We start from the raw sequence: 21,142 nt of genomic DNA on the forward strand, positions 1-21,142 counted from the left end.
TCAGCATCCGGGGACAGAGGCTCCAGATTCTGGAAAACTTTTCTTAATAGAGCTGGGACACATCAAGGGGTCTTTCCATGCAGTAGCAGCAGCAGCTTCTCCTGATTCCTGGCAGATACACGTGTTCTGACCACTAGCTTTGAAAGTTTGAGTTCTTGAACCTCCTTAAATTCCCAAGTTTAAGCTGGATGCTCCTTATTAGACCCTAGAGATAGCACTTCCCTTCAAGGGCCAGATGAAGATGGCTTTTCTACATTGTATGATTACATCCTTTCTTGAGAAAAGGGGAGACTTCCTTTAATTCATGGGAATTCAGCATGTGCACCTGCACCAAGCTTGCATTACGATGGGGCTTTTACCTATATTACATTATTTACTCCTCATTGGTGATCTCTGTTTCAACCAACAAAATGTGTGGACACAAAGGAGACTAGGAAGGAGAATCAATAGGTTAAATGAAGCTGAGTGAAATGTATTGGCAAATGATAATATGTGAAACTCATTTCAGTGCCTAGATAGTTGATATTGTTAGCTGTTCCTTTTGTTTTAGGTATGTTAATGGTATCATCACAGCCTCTTTGTTGCTATGACCCAAAGCAATTAGGGGAAGAAAAGGCTTTATTTCAGTTTTTAGATTACAGTCTGTTATTGAGGAAAGCAGGGGCAGGAGCAAAAGTCAGGAACTAAAGCAGAGACTAGGTAGGAAAGCTGCTTACTGGTCTTCTCTTCCTCGATTGAGCATATAGTACAAGCCCACCTGCCCAGGGACGGCACCACCCATACAGTGAACTGAGCCCTGATACATCAATTAGCAATCAAGAAAATGCCCTCATAGACTTGCCCACAAGACAACTTGATGGAAGCAATTTCTCAACAGAGATTTCTTATTCTCAGATATGTCTAGATTTATGTCAAGTTGACAAAAACTAACCAACCACACCAGCCAGGTATACCAGATGTCCCTTGCTATACATGCCTTTGTGTAGCCCATCTGAAGGTGAGTCAGGGCTGACTTCCATGATAAAATTTGGCAGAAGTATGAAGTGTGTCTTTCAAATGTGGTACAACTTCTGCTGCAGTTTCTTGTACTGTTACCTTGGGGGAGTGGACCATCATTTTAAGGGGACTAAAACAAACAATGGAAAGGACTCATATGAAAAGGCAACACTTGCCAATATCACCTTGTGATGCCAGACTCATGCCAGAGTCACCTCGGTAGTGTCCATGATCAGTCTTTCATGTCTGGCACAGCAATTTCATGAGACATCATGAATGTAAACCATCCAAGAAGATGCTCCTGAATTCCTGACCTATACAGACCAGGAGCAGATGACAAATACTTGTCTTATATTACCCAGCAAATAATAATTCTGAGTTTTTTGAAATGCAGTCCTTATCTTTGTCAATACTAGAAGCAAAATGATCAGTGTTATTCAGAAATGACACCAAATGACTAAAGAAAATGCCATCAGAAATAGAAAAGGAGTGTACATGATTAAGTATCAGCTAAATGCCCAAGATAATGAAAAGTTACATTATAATGAGAGTACTGGGTGTTGTGGCACACACTATAATTCGAGCACTTTGGAGATGGAAGCAGGAGGATCAGGAGTTCAGGGTCATCCTCAATTAAATATCAAGGCCAGCCTATACTATGTGAAATTCTGTCTCAAATTAAAAAATCAAATAAAGGGAATGAGTTCACCACAAGATCCAGCAATTCCACTCTTAGGCATATGCCCAAAAGATATGCATTCACACAACAAGGACATCTGTTCCACTATGTTCATAGCAGCATTATTTGTAATAACCAGAACCTGGAAGCAACCTAGATGCCCCTCAAGACTGGATAGAAAAAATGTGGTACATTTACACAATGGAGTACTACTCAGCAGAAAAATCAATGGAATCTTGAAATTCACAGACAAATGAATGGAACTAGAAGAAACCATCCTGAGCAAGGTAACCCAGTCACAAAAAGAGAAACATGGTATGTACTCACTCTTATATGAATTTTAGACATAGAACAAAGGATTACCAGTCTATACTCTACACTGACAGAGTAGCTAGGAAACAAGGAGGACCCTAAGAGAGACATACATGGTCCCCGGAGAAGGGGAAAGTGAGCAAATTGGGAGCATGGAGAAAGGCAGAGGGAGTAGGAGAAAGAAAAGGGGAGAAGAGGAGGGGACAGGAAGACATGAGGGAGCAGGAAGGTTGAGTCAGGGAAGAATAGAGGAGAGCAAGATAAGAGATACCATAACAGAGGAAGTCATTTTAGGTTTAAAGAGAAATCTATCACTAGGGAAATGTCCAGAGATCTACAAGGATGACACCAACTAAGAATCTAAGCAATAGTGGAGAGGCTACCATAAATGCCCTTCCCCGATAATGAGATTGATGACTACCTTGTATGCCATCCTAGAGCCTTCATCCAGTAGCTGATGGAAACAGAAGCAGACACACACAGCTAAACACTGAATTGAACTCATGGAATCCAGTTGCAGAGAGGGAGGAGTGATGAACAAAGGAGTCAAGACTGCCTGGAGGAACCCACAGAAATAGCTGACCTGAAACAAGGGTGAACTCATGGACTGATAGCTGGGAAACCAGCATAGGACTGATCCAGACCCCCTGAATGTGGGTGTCAGTGAGGAGGCCTCGTCAATCTATGGGGCCTCTGGTAGTAGATCAATATTTATCTCTAGTATACAAATGGACTTTGGGAGCCTATTCCACATAGAGGGATACTCTCTCAGCCTAAACACATGGGGGAGGGCCTAGGTCCAGCTCCAAATGATATGACAGACTTTGAAGATCTCCCATGGAAGACCTCATCCTCCCTGGGGAGCGGAAAAGGGATGAGATAGGGGGTTAGTTGGGGGAGGAGGGAGGGGAAGGAGAGGGAACTGGGATTGACATGTAAAATAAGCTTGTTTCTAATTTAAATTAAAAAATAGAAAAAATCAAATAAAACAAATGAGACATAGGTCCTGATAATAATCCCAGTAATACTTTTTAGAACATATTTCATGTGTTTATAGATGAAATAATTTGAAGTCCAAAATTTCAAGATAATCAGGGAAGGGTTAAGTAGGTATGACCATAAATGAAACAAGAGAGACCATAAATCAGTAAGTACTAAAACAGGATAATAGATAAATGAGAGCTCATTATCCTAGTCACTCCACTTTATAACTTTTGATTTTGACAAAATAAAAAGTAGCAAAACAAGGCACCAGTAAAATGTCTCAGCCAATATTAATGCTTGCTGCATAAGCCTGACAACCTGAATTTTATCCCAGAACCCACGTGGTAAATGGAGAGAACTACCTCCACAAGACTGTCCTCTGACATCCACACGAATGCTGTCACACATGCCCTTTCTCCTCTCTCTCTCTCTCTCTCTCTCTCTCTTCCACACACATCCACACAAGTGTTGTCACACATGCCCTTACACACACACACACACACACACACACACACACACTAACAATATTTTTTAAGAAACAAAAGGACCGGAATATGAATGTTATTATTCCCATATTACAAATGAGAGCAGACACAGGAATCTAAGTTAGTCAGCCAAGTTCACATAGTCAGTAGAGTAGAGTCAATGTGATCTGATGTGAAATCTAGCAGGTTTGGAAAATGACAGCAATAGAAACCTTTCCCATTGCATTATGCCTCTCTCTCTCTCTCTCTCTCTCTCTCTCTCTCTCTCTCTCTCTCTCTCTCTCCCTCCCCCTCTCCCTCTCCCTCCCTCTCTGTCTCTCTTCCTCTCTTTGTCTCTCTCTTACACACACACACACAGACACACACACAGAGCAATAATCCTACAAAGCTGTAGAGCACTTTATAGTTTACATAGAGAATTACATGCACGCCAGGCTTCTCACTCTTATCCTAGCCAGCTACAGTGGTTAGGAAAAGGTATTTCTTGAGAACATGCCTGGGAATTATGCATCTGGATGATGACATCGGCATAGGATTCTGATTGACAACCTGCTGCCGTCTGCCCGGGAAAGCAGCCACTCATCTACAACAGGCAGCAAACCAGCCTGCAGCCGGTGGCATTTTCAGGGAATCTTGTTGTTATCTCTAACAACAATCTCCTGAAGTCAGACACTAACCCCTGTTCACAATTACCCTCAAGTCACTAAGGCTTGTCCTGTAAGTGTGCAGTGGTTCTCATCGCAGTTTAGGACCAAGCAGATGCCTTCTCTGTTCAAAAGTATCTGAATGTCACAGTGCCACACCCTCCAGCAAGAACACAGCTCAAGACGCTTCTTTTTCTCTTTTCTGCTTCAAAGAAGTTAGTGGACTGAAATGACTCCAACACCTTTGGTTCCTACACCATCAAACCGGCAGTCAACTCCATGTACACTGTAGAATCATACTTACCACTTAACCCCTCAGTCACCACCAAATAGGCTTTCTCTCTGTCATGTGGCCACCAAGACGCTGTTAAAGCCTTTCCAACTGCCCCCGTAGCAGAGCTGCTTGTAGTCTGCAGTTGCTCTGTTCAGGAATCGCCAAATGCTCATGACAAACTCATTGAAATTTCAGTGTGTTTTAACTTACTTTTTAAAAATGGGCTAGATAAGGTGCTTTTACATAGTCTGTCCTCTCACTCTCCTGCCTCAGCCTACTGAGTACTCCTGATTACAGATGGACACCACTGCACCTGGCCTCTGAGTTTCCCTTAAACACATCTGCGAAGTTTTCCTACTCTTCTGCTGTGCCAAGTACTACAGCAAGTTCAGCATAAACTAGGTGTGGTAACTCATGCCTGTAATCCTAGTACTAGGGAGACTGAGGCAGGAAGACTACCATGATTTCTACTAAGTTCTGATGCTAGTTTAGGCTACATAGTGAACTTCAGTCCAATCTGAGCTGTAGACTGGTTCCCTCCACCTCCACCCCCACACAAATAAAAATGGAGGAGAAATAGCTTTTTGGTGACATTTGGTAAGCTAGTCTCTAGTTCTACTTGATTTATTTAAAAAACATAGCAAAGTAATAAACCCACGTATTTGGCATCTACATTTGTTCAGTGTCTTCATTTGGAAGAGGAGAAAGCCATTCCTGGATTTGTCTGAGTGTCTCTGTATCTTTTACCTTTAGAGGATTGTTTTCTAAGTTTGACTTCTTTATTTATGCTTTGGGCATTTCACATCATGCATTCCAATTCTGCTCACCTCCTGATCCCCCCATATCCTCTCATCATCCCTGCAGCCACCCTCCAAAAGAAAACAAAACAAAGCAAGCAACAAACAAAAAATAAGAACAAACCAAACAAACAAAAAAACAAAACCAAACTCCTCTTCTGTTTCCCCTTCTTCCCTGCTTCTCCAACTCCTCTTCATTCATTCTGGTGGCATTGGGGGCCTTGGTGTGCTATATAGTTATATATACAGTTTGTCCTTTTAGCTTTATTTGTAAATGCTCATTACAATGAGTCACTGTTCTGGTTCAAGGCCTCTGGTTTCTGATACACCATCATCACTGGATCTCCTCTGGGATATTTCTTGGCTACCCCGAGTCTTGGAGATCCTGCGGGTATTATTCCAAAGTACTGGTTCCTTCATGAGCTCCAGCAGGGCCTAGATGGGGGTAGATGCTAGGGTGGGCCAACCCAAGGCTCAGCTGTGGGCCTGGGTGATAGCTGAGCTGGTCAGTCTCAGCTGCTGGGGCCACCCACCTCAGGCAAGGGGGTGGAGTTAGCTCCTCCATGCCTACACCCTCAGGATCGGTTATTCCTCAACTGTGGTGAGGGGTGAGGACATCTCTCCGGAGTACAGGGGCCAGCTCTCACATGAGGGTCATCAGGGCCGTCTCTCTTGTTGCAGTGTCTAGAGAGAGGCAAGGCCAGTTTTCCCCAGGCCAGCACAGGCCCCAGTGGCAGTGTGGCCTTTAGATGCTAACATGGCCCTAGACCTTGGGCATCTGCAAGGCCTTTGATGGTAACAGGAGCCTTGGACATAAGTACAGACCCTGGCTGCAGTAGGGCCATGGACTCTGACATACCCCTCAGCTGCAGCTCTGGCCTGAACGTCATCATGGCATTGAATAGCAGTGCAGGCCACTCAGATCTGCATGCATCATGGCCCTCTGATACTAGCCTGAACTCAGGTGGCTGACCTGACCCTGGGCATCCTCATGGTCCTCTGTGGTAACAGAAGTCACATATGTCAATCCAGTCCCTGGCTGCTATAGGGCCATGGACCCAGACATGACCCTCAGCAGCAGCCTGGGCCTGGATGACACCATGGCCCCAGGTGGCAGCACAGGTCACCCAGATCTATGTAGCCCCTGCTGCAGCACGACCCCCAGACTCCAACAAGACCACTGGCAACCACCTGGGCCTCCAGATGGGCCTTACTGGCAACCTGTGCCACAAACTTCAACATAGACCCCAACTGCAACTGGACAACAGACCCAGACATGGCCAACATCAGCAGCTTGGTTGGTTGACATCCCAGCTCCATGTGGTAGCCACAGCCACTCAGATTAGGATGTAGCCAAAGAGTTTTGGCTCACCTTTTTTGACTTTGTGCTAAAAGGGTATTTTCATATGTTAGGTTTCAGCTTCTTCTGAGTCCCTGGCTTTGACTTCTTCCAAGAATCTCAGGATTTTCCCACTTAGCAAAAATGAAACAACGTTGTTCCTAGCAAGCCACCAGTGACAATCAGAAGGGCAAAGAAAAAAAGTAAAGGTTGTTCTCAAACCTAGTTGCCACGGTCTAACAATACCTACAGGTCCAGGCCAGGTTTTTCTTCAGACTTGAGGGAAGTGTTCACTTTAAATTAAAAAGGGGAGACTGAGTGTTGCTACAACAGCATGAAGATTATCAGGAAACCAAGAACCTATAGCACTTCCCCTTACTGTCCCGCTAACTGGGCAGAGGTTGTGAAGCCCTAGAACAAACCCAGGGCCTCTTCCTGGAGGCGCACGAGCCAAACCAGAGATTAAGGGGAAGCCTTGCGTGCTTGATTCTTCTGGGGTGACAGGAGGAAAAACCATGGAGCCTCTGCTGAAGCAATATCAAAAGGAATTAGGAAGCTGAGTGCTGGCCTAGCATTATGATTCAGACAAACTTCAGAAACAGTTATGGTCTAATTCCACATTCAGATGCCTGCTTCTCTTTGGTTGATTGGAACTGTTGTCTTGAGATTCCCATCAAATCAGTACTTTATCTTGGGAGTCGGGCTCTATGGGCAGCTTCAGATTTAGATAGGAAAAAACAAGGGTGGGCATTATGAGTGTCTGAAGCTGCAGGACTCCGATGATGTGACTGGCACTGTCCACTGTCCGACACATATCCTGATTAACTAGAGGACAGCAATGGCAGCTAAGGAGAGAGCCTTAAGTGCACTGTGATGATCAATCTTGCATTTTCTCTCCCGCCTCACTATCTAGCCCTAGTACTTGATAAGTTAAACAAGGCTGGCCTTGGACTTGGAGTCCTCTGCCCCTAACCTCAGTGTTGGGATTAAAAGTGTGTTCACCATACTTGGCCAGTGGTTAACCTGCTTTCCAAACTGCAGAGACAATGTGACCAGCTGCCTCACACCCACTCCATCTAGCCTTACCCACCATGATAGACTGCACCCTCACACTGAGATAAAAATAACTGTAGTACCCACTTCACACAATTTCAGAACCAATGGACACCTAAAATCTCAGTGCCTAGAAAATGATTGTTAGGACCAGTAAGAGTTTAATCCATATCATTCTCACACATGCATGCATGCAGGTGTGCATGTGTGTGTGTGTGCGCATGCACACACACACACACACACACACACAAAGCTGGACACTATGGTCTATGCTCATATTCATAGCCCCGGGGAGGCTGAGATAGGCAGATCCCTGGGTCTTGCTGGCCTAGACTAATTGTTGAGCCTCAAGCTGGTAAGAGAATCTGTTTCAAAAAATAAGGTGGACAGCACCTGAGGAAAAGGGATATCTCAGTTTGTCCTGTGGCCTCCACATGCAAAATTTATGTGCACCCCATCACACACACACACACACACACACACACACACACACACACCTTCACGCACAGTAACAGGCACACAAACAAATACAGAAAGTGACAATAGCTTTTAATCAGCTCTTTTTGCCTTATATTCAGTAGTAGAATTATAACAGGCACTTAAAAGATTGATTTTGCTAAAAAGAACAGATTCTTCATTTGGGTTCACAAAGTAACTAGGAGTCCAGTGAAAGCCTGACAACTCCCCCTTCATTTTTCATCCACATCTTTTGAGCAATCTGTCTCCCTTTGCATATGGGCATGTTAATTCCTCAAGGAGCATGTGATGGTTTGGATTAGAATTGTACCCCATAGGCTCAGGCATGTAAACACTTGGTCCTCAGTCGGTGACACTGCTTTGAGAGGTTGTGGAGAGATTCAGCCTTGATGAAAGAAGTGTGGCACTGACAGCAGACTTTGAGAGTTTAAAGCCTTGTACCACTTCCAGTTCATTCTCTCTGCTTCCCGCTGATGGCTGAGATGCAGTCAGTCAGCATCCTGCTCCTATTACCACACCTGGCTCTTGATGCTATGCTGACTCCCCACCATCACAGCCTCTAACCCTCTGGAACCAGAAGCCCAAATAAACTCTTACTCTTATATGTTGTCTTGGTCATGATACTTTGTTACAGCAACAGAAAAGTAAGAAATGCAGAGTAGCTGTATAAAATCTTGTACATTTTATAGGTTTTAGATACCTAATCTGTTTTACTAATCCTTCCAGGCTGAAGCCACAAAGTTAAAAGCTAACATCTTAGTCCCAGCTTTCTTAAATGTCATGTTCTGGACTTACAGAGCACAGCTAAAGATATCCAATGGTCCTAAACCTGCAGTTGCCTTGGATTCCAAGAACGTCAGAGCCTTGCTTGCATAACAGACCACCTCTCAGAGAGGACTATCATCTGCAATGCTGAGACTGCACCTTGGAACAGTGTTCCAGGAAGCAAGCAGGACCAACGCTGAGAGCAGTTAACTGTGGCTCCAAGCCCCAAGTGATCCCAACCAAGAACTGCACAATTGGCCACCATCTTTTATTTGCTTAAATGCACCCACACAAGTGAACTTAGCAGTTTAAGCCCTCTTCAAACTCAGCTCACTCCTGTTCTCAATGTCTTAGGAATCTTTCAAAGCAGATTGTGTACATCAAGCCCAGTTAGAATCTTTCCTTGGTAAGACGAGACTCCCTCCAGACTCTACTACTTCTTGTGTCTGGGAAGGAAGCAGAGCCCGTGATCATCGGTAATGCATTGTCTTCCTGTCAGGCTTCCACAGAATTGAATTAGAGAAGAGGAAGAAAATAACTGAAACAGAAAAAAGGAGGAGTGAAACTTTATGGCCACTAGTCAGATGATCCCGCTGTAGTGGAAGGAAACAAGAAAGTCTGATAAGGCCTATGGTGTTTGCTGGTGCTAAACATGAGCACTGGTGAGATATCTCTATGTGTCATGGTAGCTAGTCAGTAGTCTGTTCCATATTTGAGTCCAAGGAAACTGAGGTCTGACAGACCCTACAAGCTTTGAGGATCACAAAGTAGGTTTCCTTGAACTTTTTTATTTTGCAGGCGTAGACAATAGGGTTCATCATGGAGTTCGCATGGGACAACAGGATCCCCAGGCACATTGCAGGCTCTGGAATGTCGACTTTAAAGTAGGACACCAAGTTGATGATGGACAAAGGCAACCAACACAAAGCAAACAAGAAGAGAACCAGAAACAGGGACTTTGCTGTCTTGAACTCCCGTCCGTAAAATGCACGTGTCTCTCTGAAGCCAGACAAGTTCTGACTGAGTTTGTTACGGAGGATGTAGAAGATGTCCAGGTAGATGATGCACATGGCAATGAGGGGGACGAGGATCCAGGTGATGAAACTGAAGAAGACCATGTAATCCAGGCGCACGACCGAACGAAAATGGCATGAAAGGGTGGTAGCATTTGGGGAGAGCCCTGAGGTCTTTTTTTTATTCCAGCCAAACATGGGGGTCAGTCCAACCAGGAAGGATACTAGCCAGCAAAGGCCCAGGGATAGCCATATTCTTCTTTGAGTAGTGACCGTCCTATATCTGTTTGAATGGAAAAAAAGTTGGTGAGGTCACCAAGGAAATGACTAGTTGGGGAAAGGGAGGAAGAGAAAGCACGCTCTCCAATTCTCTAATCTTCTGCTGAGAGATGAAACACCCATAATGTAAGGTGATATTTAAAAAACAACAGCAGCAACAACCTAGGATGATCAGCAATATGTTTCCAAGGGTCAGGTGCCTCCTTGCCTCCATTCAATCATGGCTCCAAGAATTCTTTTTTTTTTAAAGATTAATTCTATTTTATGTGCATGTATGTCTGTGTACCACGTGTATGCCTGGTGCTTAGGGTGATCAGAAGAAATCAATGGATCTCCTGGAACTGGAATTACAGACGATGCTGGATGCTGGGTGCTGGGTGCTGGGTGCTGGGTGCTGGGAATGGAACCTGAGGACTCTGCCAGAATAGCAGGTGCTTTTCTCTATTGAGCCACTGACTAACGCCTCCCTATCCTGCCATGAAAGAGTTACTTAAGTCATGGGGTCCCCAAGCTGATGAGAACCTCCCTAAGGCTTGCTGGTGTGCGGTGTTCTGCACTGTTTTGGTTGACTGGCTCATAAGTTTCCACTGCATCTCCACACTTCTCTGTACCTGTACCTGCTCCATTTTCCCATTTTTCACATGGGCATCTATTCTGGTCTTTGAGTTAATCGATCCATGTTTTCTTAAGGTTATGCTGAAGTGTTTCAGATACTTTCATAGGTTCATTCTGGGGAGTCATAATTTCTCCTTAAACCATACTTCCTAAATAGCCTAAAGCAAACTGCAAAAGAAAGAGACTGATACTTAATGAAACCTCATAGCCTACTAGAGAAATTTTTATGACAATCTCTATTTTACTGATGGCAGTGGCATAGCTACCATTTATTGAACACAGATTTTGTAGTAGGATTTTTCTGAGAACTTTCAATTGATTAACTTTATTGACTTAACCTTAAAAAGATGAAATCTTTTGTAGATTTTATAGTTCTAAAAAACTGGAAAACATCATTAGGTAATGTATAGAAGCAAGAAGCTGTAAAGCTACAATTGAAAAGAGGTAAGCCTGGTCCAGATGCTCGGAACCACTCACATGTGGAGACTGAAGCAGAGAAAGATAAATAACTTTCCCAATGCCAGATCACAAAACCAGGGAGAAGAACCCAGACTTGTTTTCGCCTATAGCTTGTTTGTAGTTTCCTTGCCATGTAGTTTCCCCAAGAGAAACCAGAAGAAACCAGGAAATGTGATTTTTTTTATTGTGCTGTCTGTTCTTTTTGCATGGTCACAGGAAAAGATGCTACCATTTTGCACAGTATTTTCACACATATCACAAAATATTCGTCTCAGAGGTGTTTTGCACTTTATTTTAAAAAAAGAGGAAAAAGAAATATATGTTTTTTTTCATTTCTTAAGATAAGGTTTGCTTTGTAGCCCTGACTGTCTTGTAACTCACTCTGTGGACCAGGCTGGCCTTGAACTCAGAGAGATCTGCCTGCCTCTGCCACCTGAGTGGTGGGATTAAAGGTGTGAGCCACCACCACAGGAAAAAATAAACATTTTTAGAACCTTCACTCAGCATCAGAACAGACTCAGACAGAAGCAACGTTAAAATCTAAGCTACATCTGCAAAGCCACACAGGCATCTGCTTATCTCTTACTACACTTATCTTTCTACTTCTCGTAAGAGAAGATATCCTATCTACTAGGCTCTATCGTTTTGAAAACCAGATCAGATTTTTTAAAACCAAAGATACATCAGACTTTCATCATCTTGGGCTACTCTAGACAGGAGCAGACACCATGGTCATTGGAGAAGAGCTCAGCGTGCCCGTTTCCTATTCCCAAGTCTCAGTTCTTCAATTCTAACCTCTTCTCAAACCATACAGTGCAAAGACATCCACTGCCCTTTGTAAACATCAAGGGCCAGTTCTACTGAGCAGGTCTGAGAGCCAAACTTGGTAGCTCTATTTTCTAGCCATCTCTCTCACTCTGCTGCCCCACCCTTCTTCAAGCAGGTTTACCTGACTGTCAGCTTGACCCGCAGGTATCGGTCTACGGCAATGGCCAGCAAGGACATGATGGAGGCGTGGGTGAAGATCAGGAGCACGCAGGACATGAAAAGGCAGGCATAGAAGTGCATCTCCACTTCCAGGCTGACAGCAATGGCCAAAGGCATGACCAGCACCCCAACAGCAATGTCAGCCAGTGCTAGGGAGACTATGAAGTAGAAGGTGGTGGTCCTGAGACTGGGGTTCAGCTTGACCACCCAGATGACCAGCATGTTGCCCACTACAGCACAGAGCCCGATGACAACCTCCATGGAGATGTAGGTGATCTTCAACCACAACGCAGTTGTGGTATTGTCAGGTTTCATGCTGTCTCCGAGAAGCTTCTCCTGACAGGCTTGTCAGTGGGATATGTATGGGCTGGTGGGCCTAGCTTGTGCCCGACATCTGCCCAGAAGTCTGCATGTAGCAGCAGTCAAGTACTCACAACTCACTCTTTCCTTCCAGTGTGATGCTCTCTTGGAGACTCTTCTCAAAAAAGGGCCTGTTACAGGACCATCAGCTTCAGCCACATATCCCTGGTCTCCTAGTAACCTGGAGGACACAGTTCTATGCGTCTAAGTCTGGAGTACTGCTGTTCTTGCTTCCCCAACACAGTCAAGCTTTCTGCCTTCCCCTGCCCCCCTCAGAGGGCTTTTCAAGCTCCATCAAGATAAGCATCCCTCTTTAGAGTGTTTCAAGAAGTGAGATAGGCCAAGAGGAAGTACAGGGCCAGGAACCCTCAGAAAAAAAAAGGTGGGAAGACCTAGGAAGCTGGCATGAGTCTCATACAGACAGCTCAAAGAGAAGATGAGAGTCGGGGTCTGGTAGTGAAAGCTGATGCTCTCAGTTACATGGAAAGCTGAGGCAGGGAGATCACAGGTTCAAGGCCTGCCTCAGTTACAGAGTGGGGTTAAGGCAGTCTAATTAACTTAAGAGACATATCTCAAAAATAAAACCCTCTCAAGTGGGGGTGTGGGGAGCTAGAGATATGTCTCAGTGTTAGAATGATTGCCTAGCATGCATCAGAGCCTGGGTACCACCCCGTCACAACACACACACACACACACACACACACACACACACGCGCACACACACACGGACCAGATGAGTGTAGGGACAGAATTGGGTAGAAGAAGGAATGGAAACACTGAATATGTAATATTTCCACCCCCTGCCTAATTAGCAAGGAGTGGCAAAGAACTTTGTTGTGACAAAGAAAGTGGTGGCAGCACATGCCTTTAATTCCAGCACTGGGGAATCAGAGGCAGGCAGTCACCATGAGTTTGAGGTCATCCAAGTCTACCTAAAGAGTCCAGGTCAGTCAAGGACAGACTCAAAACAATTTGTACACACACGCACACACACACACACACACACACACACGTGTGTATACATAGATTATAGATATGCTTGTATATATGTGTCTGTGTGCATGCACATATGTGTGCAGGTGCCCATGGAGGCCAGAAGAGGGCATCAGGTCTCCCTCTGCAACAGCAGCAGACACACTTGAACCACTGAACCATCTCTCTAGCCCCAATGTTTAAGCTGGTTGGATTTTGTTGCTGTTGTTTGTTTCTGTCTTTTTTTTAAAGGGTTATTTATTTATCACATATACACTGTTCTGCCTACATGCCAGAAGAGGACACCAGATTGAATTGTAGATGGCTGTGAGCCACCATGTGGTTGCTGGGAATTGAACTCAGGACCTCTGGAAGAGCAGCCAGTGCTCTTAACCTCTGAGCCATCTCTCCAGTTATTTGTTTTTGTTTGGTCTGACTTTTGTTTTTGTTTGGAAGGTTTCAACAGCCTCTCTTGTGGCCCTTCATCTTACTTCTGTTGTAACTGCTTTCGTTATCTCTCCTGCATTAGAGGAAGTTACCAAGTGGCAAGAAATCAATCTTACCAAAATCAATCTGAATCTCGCTTGCTTAGTTACTGTAAAAAAAAAAAGTCTCCATCCTTTGACACTCAGTACACAAAGCAACTTCATGTGAGAGAAACACCTTCCTGGGCATAGGGTGATTCACATTGCCTGGGTATTGTGGCAATTGTATACCAAAGAGCATCTTTCTGGAGAGGTTCAGCATCTCCAGGGTGCCTGGAAGTTCAGCTTTAGGAGTGAGTATAGAGAGTGGAGCTGGTGGAGATCAGTCTTCCATCTCTATTTAAGGCTTCTTGGTCACCAATGGGCAGCTGCTACATTAACAGCAGCAGAAACAAGATGGCAGTCCACGTTTTGTTACAACAAAAGCTGAGCAAACAGGCTGGAGAGATGGCCCAACCGTTAAGACCCAGGTTCAGTTTCCAGCACCCAAATGTTAGCTCACAACCGTCTGTAACTGCAGTTTCAGTGGCTCAGGCACCCTCTTCTGCACTCCAAGGACAGCTCATACATGCCATACACAGACATCCATGAAAGGAGAAACATCCATACACATACAATAGAAATTTTTTTAAGCTGAAAGGAAACGAAGAAGGTGGCAGGGCCCAGGAACACAGTTTTACCCACCGGAAGTATGAGGACATAGTTAAAGGATGTAGTTAAAGGCAGGTGGATCTGAAAACCTGGCTATCTGTGCTTTCTGCCGTCCCCTCCTCCCTTCATTCTCACGCAGAAACTGAGTTCTTTTGAAGCCAATTCATTTCCACTGGGTTGGGGAAGTCGATGGGATGGCCCAAGTCTAAGACCACACAATCTGTGAAAGACTAATCCACCCAGTGAAAGGGACACACATACGGCCACAACACAGCCACCTCGTCCTACCTAGAAACATTACTCCCAGAGGTCTCTGCAATGCCTTGGGAGTTTCCTTGAAGAACAAAAGCCCTTCTTGTTTTCTGAATAAACAGAGCCTCCTGCTTGGTGTATGACTGAGCTGTCTGTTCGCTGGAGATTGAAATCCAAAAGGCAGTCTGGGAAAGGAGGCAGAGACCAGGACAGGCAACAAACCTCTTCCCTCACTGGTACCCATGGGCCCATGCCCTCCCACCCCCTATGATCAAGTCCTGGTTCCTTGAAATTGCTTTCAATGCAAGGACCAGGGAGGATCGTGAGGGTTCAGCCTCCACAGGCTCCTGCCATCTGCGTCTCTCTCAGAAGCCAGAAGCAGCACAACAGCAGTTCATGGCTTGGCCATTCCGTTTCCCTTCCCCTCTGGTGCACACTCTCTTGGTCTAGCTGGAGGGCCTCTTTCTTGGTCCACCTAGGAAAATAAAAAGTCTCCCTTCAAGATAGTTCTCCAGCAAGGCCTCGAAGGAAACTTCCTACATCACCTCTCTCATATGCGGGTCCCACCATGCTGCCTTCACAGCCTGCCTCCCCCATCCCTACCCTGTGACCCTGTAGTTTCCTGAGACCAGACCAGAACTTTTCATTTCTGCACCACAGTGCCTGGCAGACAGCAGCGCACTATTGCTAGGTGAATGGTTAGAGACACTCTTAGCAAGCCAGGAGGCAGAAACTTGTCACTGAGTACCCAATGACAGAAACCCTCAGCTAGGGCCTGTTAGGTACTCTCCAGGACACCAGTTACGGGGGGCTGGTGTGTGTGTGTGTGGGTAAACATCTTATTATTCGTAATCTCATTTAATGTCTTCTGGGGCCTGGGGGAGACACTACTTATTAATGGTGAGCAAACAGAGCCTCAGAAAAGTTAAATAACCTGGCCCAGAGAGCACAGTTAGGAAGTGACAAGCTTGGCATTCAAACCCACATGGCAGCCTCAGAACCCATGTTCTGAATGGTGGCCCTCAGAAAGTGGATAAGCAAATGACCAACCACAATATGAAACTGTCACAAGTACAAGGAGCCTCTTGTTTTGATGTCACTATTATCATCAATACTAGGAAGAAACTAGCATAACAAAATGAGGTGTCTAGACCACCAAGACCACGAGAGGAAAGCACACATGTGAAGTAGATTCAGTGTCTTCTGAGTCAGGAACAGATGGTAGGACCAGAGAAAGGGCTACATAAGCAGGCCAGCCACTGGTGAAGCTCTGGGTCACATCAAAGGCCAAAAAGTCAGTTTTAGATAGTGAACCGAAGAGTAAGTGAACTGGGGCTCGTATTTCCTTGTCATTCTTTCCCATCTAAAAGAAGGTCATCGTGATTTTCAGTTCTCCTGGAAGAGCCTGATCTCTTCCGGGGAATTAAGGATGGGCTGGAGAACCATCAGTCTAATGAAGTGATGGGAATCCCGGAAAAGGCCTCCCAAGCTCTGGCCCGGAGCAACGGAGCACCGTCAGTCACGGGCTGCATAACACCTTGAGAAGGCTGACCAGAGTGAGAAGACTCACGACTCTTTCGTAGTGTCTCAGAAAAGCCTAGAAAACTTCAGTTGCCAGCCTTCAACAGCAAGGCACAGTAGCAGGAGATCAGGGTTAGGTCTCCGGAACCCAGAACTGGCCCACACCAGAGCCAAGACAGGATGTCAGGCAGCCCAAAGGTGGAAACCGCTACTCAGAGCTCTCACTGACTCGTTGCGGGCATACGTGCATAAAATCGTTCTACTCACTTCCTCTTGACACAATTACCACTTCCCCCAAAGCCTTATACTTTTACAGATCTTTCTGTGTGCCAGTGAACAGCAGGGGCTTAGAAGGAACCAGTGCTAGTCATCCATGAAGCTGCCTTCTCCTTTCCCCTCCTCTAACATGCTCCCCTGCCCCTCTCTGTCGGAGGGAAGATGCTAAATCTTTCCGGCAGCTTCCCACAGGCACTGTTCTAAGCTCCCAGGCTTTTCTTAGGACTAGGTCAAGACCCCTTCAATTTACAGGGCCAGGAGTCAATGCACAGAGCTTGCTATGTATCAGTGAAAGTGAGAGGTAACGATGAGGCCCAGAAACCCAAGTCAAGGTTCCTGTAAGCAGAGTTGCAGGAAATCCTGCTTTGGAAAAGGAAACTGCTCCATCCTAGGCGCCCACACCCTGACTATCCTATCCCAACCCATCCCAAGTGAGCCAGGCCTTCAAGCCCAAGAGAGAATATAGAGGGTTCATCTGCCCCTAATGTTCTTTCAGATTATAGGCACTCAAAACGTGATCACGCCTTTCAACTAGCTATGTCTTGCAAGGGTAGGGGTAGAGCATCAGTTTCAGTGAGATCTGGCTAAGGAGCTATGCTCAGATTCGACCACCAGGTGGCAGCACATTTCCATCGTCCACTGGAACACAGAGGTTCCCTCAAGGAAAGAAAACGAGGAGAGCTTAAAGCTGGCTTTAGGATCCAGAGTGGGGGTGTGTAGCACGTGGACTCTAGCTAGACTTATGAAAAACTAACTACTCACAGATGGTATGTTTGATGAATGGGAGAATATGAAACCATAGGAAAATTATAGAAGTAAACTACATAGATGGTAGGGTCGTTGAATTGTGGCTGAGAATATCATTATTACGTTTTTTTTTAATTTGGAATTTTCTATAATTACATCTTAAATATGTGTCGATTAAAATCATTATACAATTAGAAATCATTATACAATTAAAATCATTATACAATTCTTGGGCTGGAGAGATGGCTCAGTGGTGAAGAACAGTGGTTGCTCTTCCAGAGGTCCTGAGTTCAATTCCCAGCAAACAACCACATGGTGGCTCACAACCATCTTTAATGAGGTCTGGTGCCCTCTTCTGGCCTGCAGGTAGAACACTGTATACATAATAAATCTTTAAAAAATAACCCCAACTTTTAAAGCTGGCTTTAGCCAGCCAAGCACCTCAGGCTTGCTATGGTGAGAAGCCAGGGCTAGGGGAAGGCAGGAGTGAGGAGCTGCCTGTGGTCAGTCCAGTGCATTCCCACACAGTACTGAGATCCTCTGGACTCAAAAAGGCTGGCAAACACCATGCATCCTAACAAAAAGTTTGCTTTCTGCTCTACAAAACAGAGACAATTACCCTCACTTCACAGAGAAGGAATCTGCTTAGGCCCGTTCTAGTAAAGAGCCCTTTCCAGAATGGAGACCTGCCCTGTCTGGTCTCCCGACATAACGACAGGGAGGACTCAGGAGGGGTCTGCTGCCATGAGATGTCGGCCTAAGGGGGGGTCTCACTGGGGTGGTCCCTCCCTTAACAGCCTCCAGACCATAACCTATCCTCCTGTGGGCACAGGGCCCTCTGGTCACTCGCCTTTTCTAGAGAGCATCCTTCTAAAGCCCATGATTTCTCCAAACGTCCCTGGGCCTTCTCATATCCCAGCCTCAGGTGTTCATTTACCCATGCTGGCTTTTTTTCCCCACTCAAGTCAGGGATCCCCGCAGAGTCTGCCACACACACATCCTCTGATTTTACACAGGTCAACTCTGGGTCCTGATGTCACTTTCAGTGCCCTTTCTGTAAACACTAGTAGGTGCAGGGTTGAACTCAGAGTAGAACTGCCAGTTGTAGATATTTGCTTCGGGACTATGCCCTGGCCCCATCTTGGTTTTTGGTTTTTCGAGACAGGGTTTCTCTGTATTGTTTTGGAGGCTATCGGTCCAGCCCAGCCTCGAACTCACAGAGATCCGCCTGCCTCTGCCTCCCGAGTGCTGGGATTAAAGGCGTGCGCCACCACCGCCAGGTTACCCCGGCCTCATCTTAACCTAACCTATCCTTAATGAATTAGATGCAGATCTCCCTGCTACAGCAAGAAATCTGCAGTCTCAACTGCTTTGATGACACGTTTTCCCCTCTTACTCCACAAGGCCCTGCTGTGGGAACTCATTCAGCCAATAAGGTCCTTCTATAATTAGTGCATAAAATCTGCCATTGATAGGATGTTAACTGACACATGCCAGGCTCCTTGATACAAGTTTTATTCGTATCACTTACAATCATTTGCCAAACCTAGTAGTATGTAAGGCTAACCCATTTCACAAGCAAGGAAACCGGGGTTTGATGAGAGGTGACTTTTGGCTAGCGAGTGGCGGAGCAAGGATCTGAACCTGCGCTCCAAGTTTAAGGGCGCCGTCGATTACAGTGGGAAATGTGGCAGGACTATGAAGCAGTCAGTCATTTCACCCACACTTGGAAAGCAGAGATGACGAGTGCTCATTCTCAGTGACCCCCTCCCCCCACATTTCACTCAGTCCTGGATGCCACACAGAATTGTGCCACCCACAGCCAGAGGGGGTCCTCTTAATCTAGAAACTCTCACAGACATGCTGAGAGGTTTATCTTGTATGTGAATCTAGTTTGTCAAGTTGACAGTCTTCATTTCACAGAGCTAAACTGAGTTTCAAACCCAAGCCCTTTCTGGTGAATTATGAACGAATAGGCCAACATCAATTATACCAAACCTAAACTGCCATTGGGCAGAAACTCTTCATTGTCTGAGTGGGTGTGGGTGATCCGTGGGTTGGACCAGCCACTGGGAACAGGACATTTTGCCAGTTTTCTGGTTTCTGGCTCCTCGACTGAGGTTGCGGGGTGGTGGAAGCCAGCCAGCCAACCCTCCCTCATTCCTCTCCACTCCACACTCCTACTTCCAGTCCATGGTCAGACAACATCAAGAAACCACATTACTTTACTGCCTGCTGAAGTGTCCTCCTGGATAACTTTATTTCCCTCGGCTTTTCATTAAAGCTATTACACAGAGTATGTCTCAGCATTTTATTATGATTAAAGATACTATGTTGTTATTGCCTATATTGAGGTTTCAGGGGCCGATTTCTCTAAGGAGTTTAGTGCTAGGGAGGAGGCTGCTTTTCTCACTGCTTCGGCTGCTCTGCTCACCAGATTGATAAAGAGCGTCACGTAGGTCACTTCTGATGGGCAGCCAGGAGACTTAGCGGAGCAGCCCAAGCCAGGCTGTTTCAGCAATCATGTTGCACTTAAGGCTTTCTAGAAAATCTATATGCATCATCTCAATTTTGGGCTCCTAGTGTCTTTTAAAAATAATTTTTATTCTTATTTATGTGCATGTATGCACGCACTGTGACAGAACCATAGAGATCAGAGGTCATCATTGAACCCCTTGCAGCTGGAGTTATGAACCACCTGATGTGGGTTTTGGGAAGTGAACTCAGGTCTTCTGAAAGAGTGGCAAGTATTCTTAATCACACCAAGTCAACTCTCCAGCCCTGGCTCCTGCTGTCTCAGTTGTCATGTCCTGTTCCTTTAAAAGTGTCACGTGCTTTTTGGAAGGAAGCAAGTCACAAATAATGAGCACATAGAGGGAGCATTAGTGTGTGTTTCCAGTGCACTATAGGGATCTGTGCAATCTTTAAGAGAAAACACCCGTCCAGAGCAAGTATACACACTTGTAGTTCCAGAACTAGGGAGGCAGAGGCAGGTTGACCTTGGTGAGATCAAAGCCAGCTTGGACTGTGTAGCAAGTTCAGGCCAGCCAAGGTCACAAAGAAACAAGAAACAAAAGGAAGGCAGTATCACACAGCTTTGTCATTTAAAGTGTTTAGGAGAAGACTCAGTGTGGAGTACAGATGCCCGTATCCAGGACAGGCCTCAGAGGAAGAACTCATAACCGCATGTACAAACCACTCCCAGGAAGGAGCGAAGTCACTGCCAGGCAGTCAGACGCTGTCTACAAACCACTCCCAGGAAGAAGCAAAGTCACTGTGGGCAGTCGGTGGCTCCGCTCTCTGAACAGGGTCCCACTTCAGCCTACGCAGGCCTCTCTTTGAGTCCTCTATGCCACTTTGGAGCTGTTTGTTTATATGCTTCTCCTACTAGCATATATGGTCAACTTCTTGTTCAATTTTGGACCCCACTCCCATTGCCTTATCCTAAAAGCACCAAGAACCTAAAAGAGCACCCTGTGCGTGCAAGACCTGCCTCGTGTTCAAGCTGAATATGTATAACACATTAGTTTCAGGTCTGTCTCCTTGTGTGCTCACCATGTCACCGTGTTCAGTAGGAACTGGGAGGAACAAAGAAGGCCTAGTGTTTGTTTGTTGCATCTTTTCACTTCAATCCTAAAGTAGTGCAGGTAGAAAATATCATGTGACTTACTTAGGTCTAGATAAGAGGCCCTTGGAGAGAATGCGTAACAAAACCGTGTG

General features: G+C 45.6%; 1 protein-coding gene across 7 annotated transcripts in view; it reads right to left on the reverse strand.

The window, feature by feature from the left end:
* Nucleotides 1-21,142, reverse strand: part of LOC101844401 (adenosine receptor A3) — a 71,905-nt gene that overhangs the window by 8,382 nt on the left and 42,381 nt on the right. For 4 of the 7 annotated variants that reach the window (XM_040752096.1, XM_040752097.1, XM_040752101.1 and 1 more), the window contains one exon: nt 8,092-10,101. The exons of 1 other annotated variant lie outside the window; for it this stretch is intronic. In XM_040752096.1, coding sequence (XP_040608030.1) covers nt 9,495-10,101 — 607 coding nt within the window. In that variant the 3' untranslated portion in view covers nt 8,092-9,494. Of the gene's footprint in view, nt 1-4,904; nt 4,918-8,091; nt 10,102-12,120; nt 12,869-21,142 lie in introns of those variants that run through there. 2 more of the 7 variants (XM_040752102.1, XM_005076579.3) reach the window with 2 other exon arrangements.

The sequence above is a fragment of the Mesocricetus auratus genome, unplaced genomic scaffold (assembly GCF_017639785.1).
Source record: "Mesocricetus auratus isolate SY011 unplaced genomic scaffold, BCM_Maur_2.0 Super-Scaffold_100009, whole genome shotgun sequence".
NCBI classification, from domain to species: domain Eukaryota; kingdom Metazoa; phylum Chordata; class Mammalia; order Rodentia; family Cricetidae; genus Mesocricetus; species Mesocricetus auratus.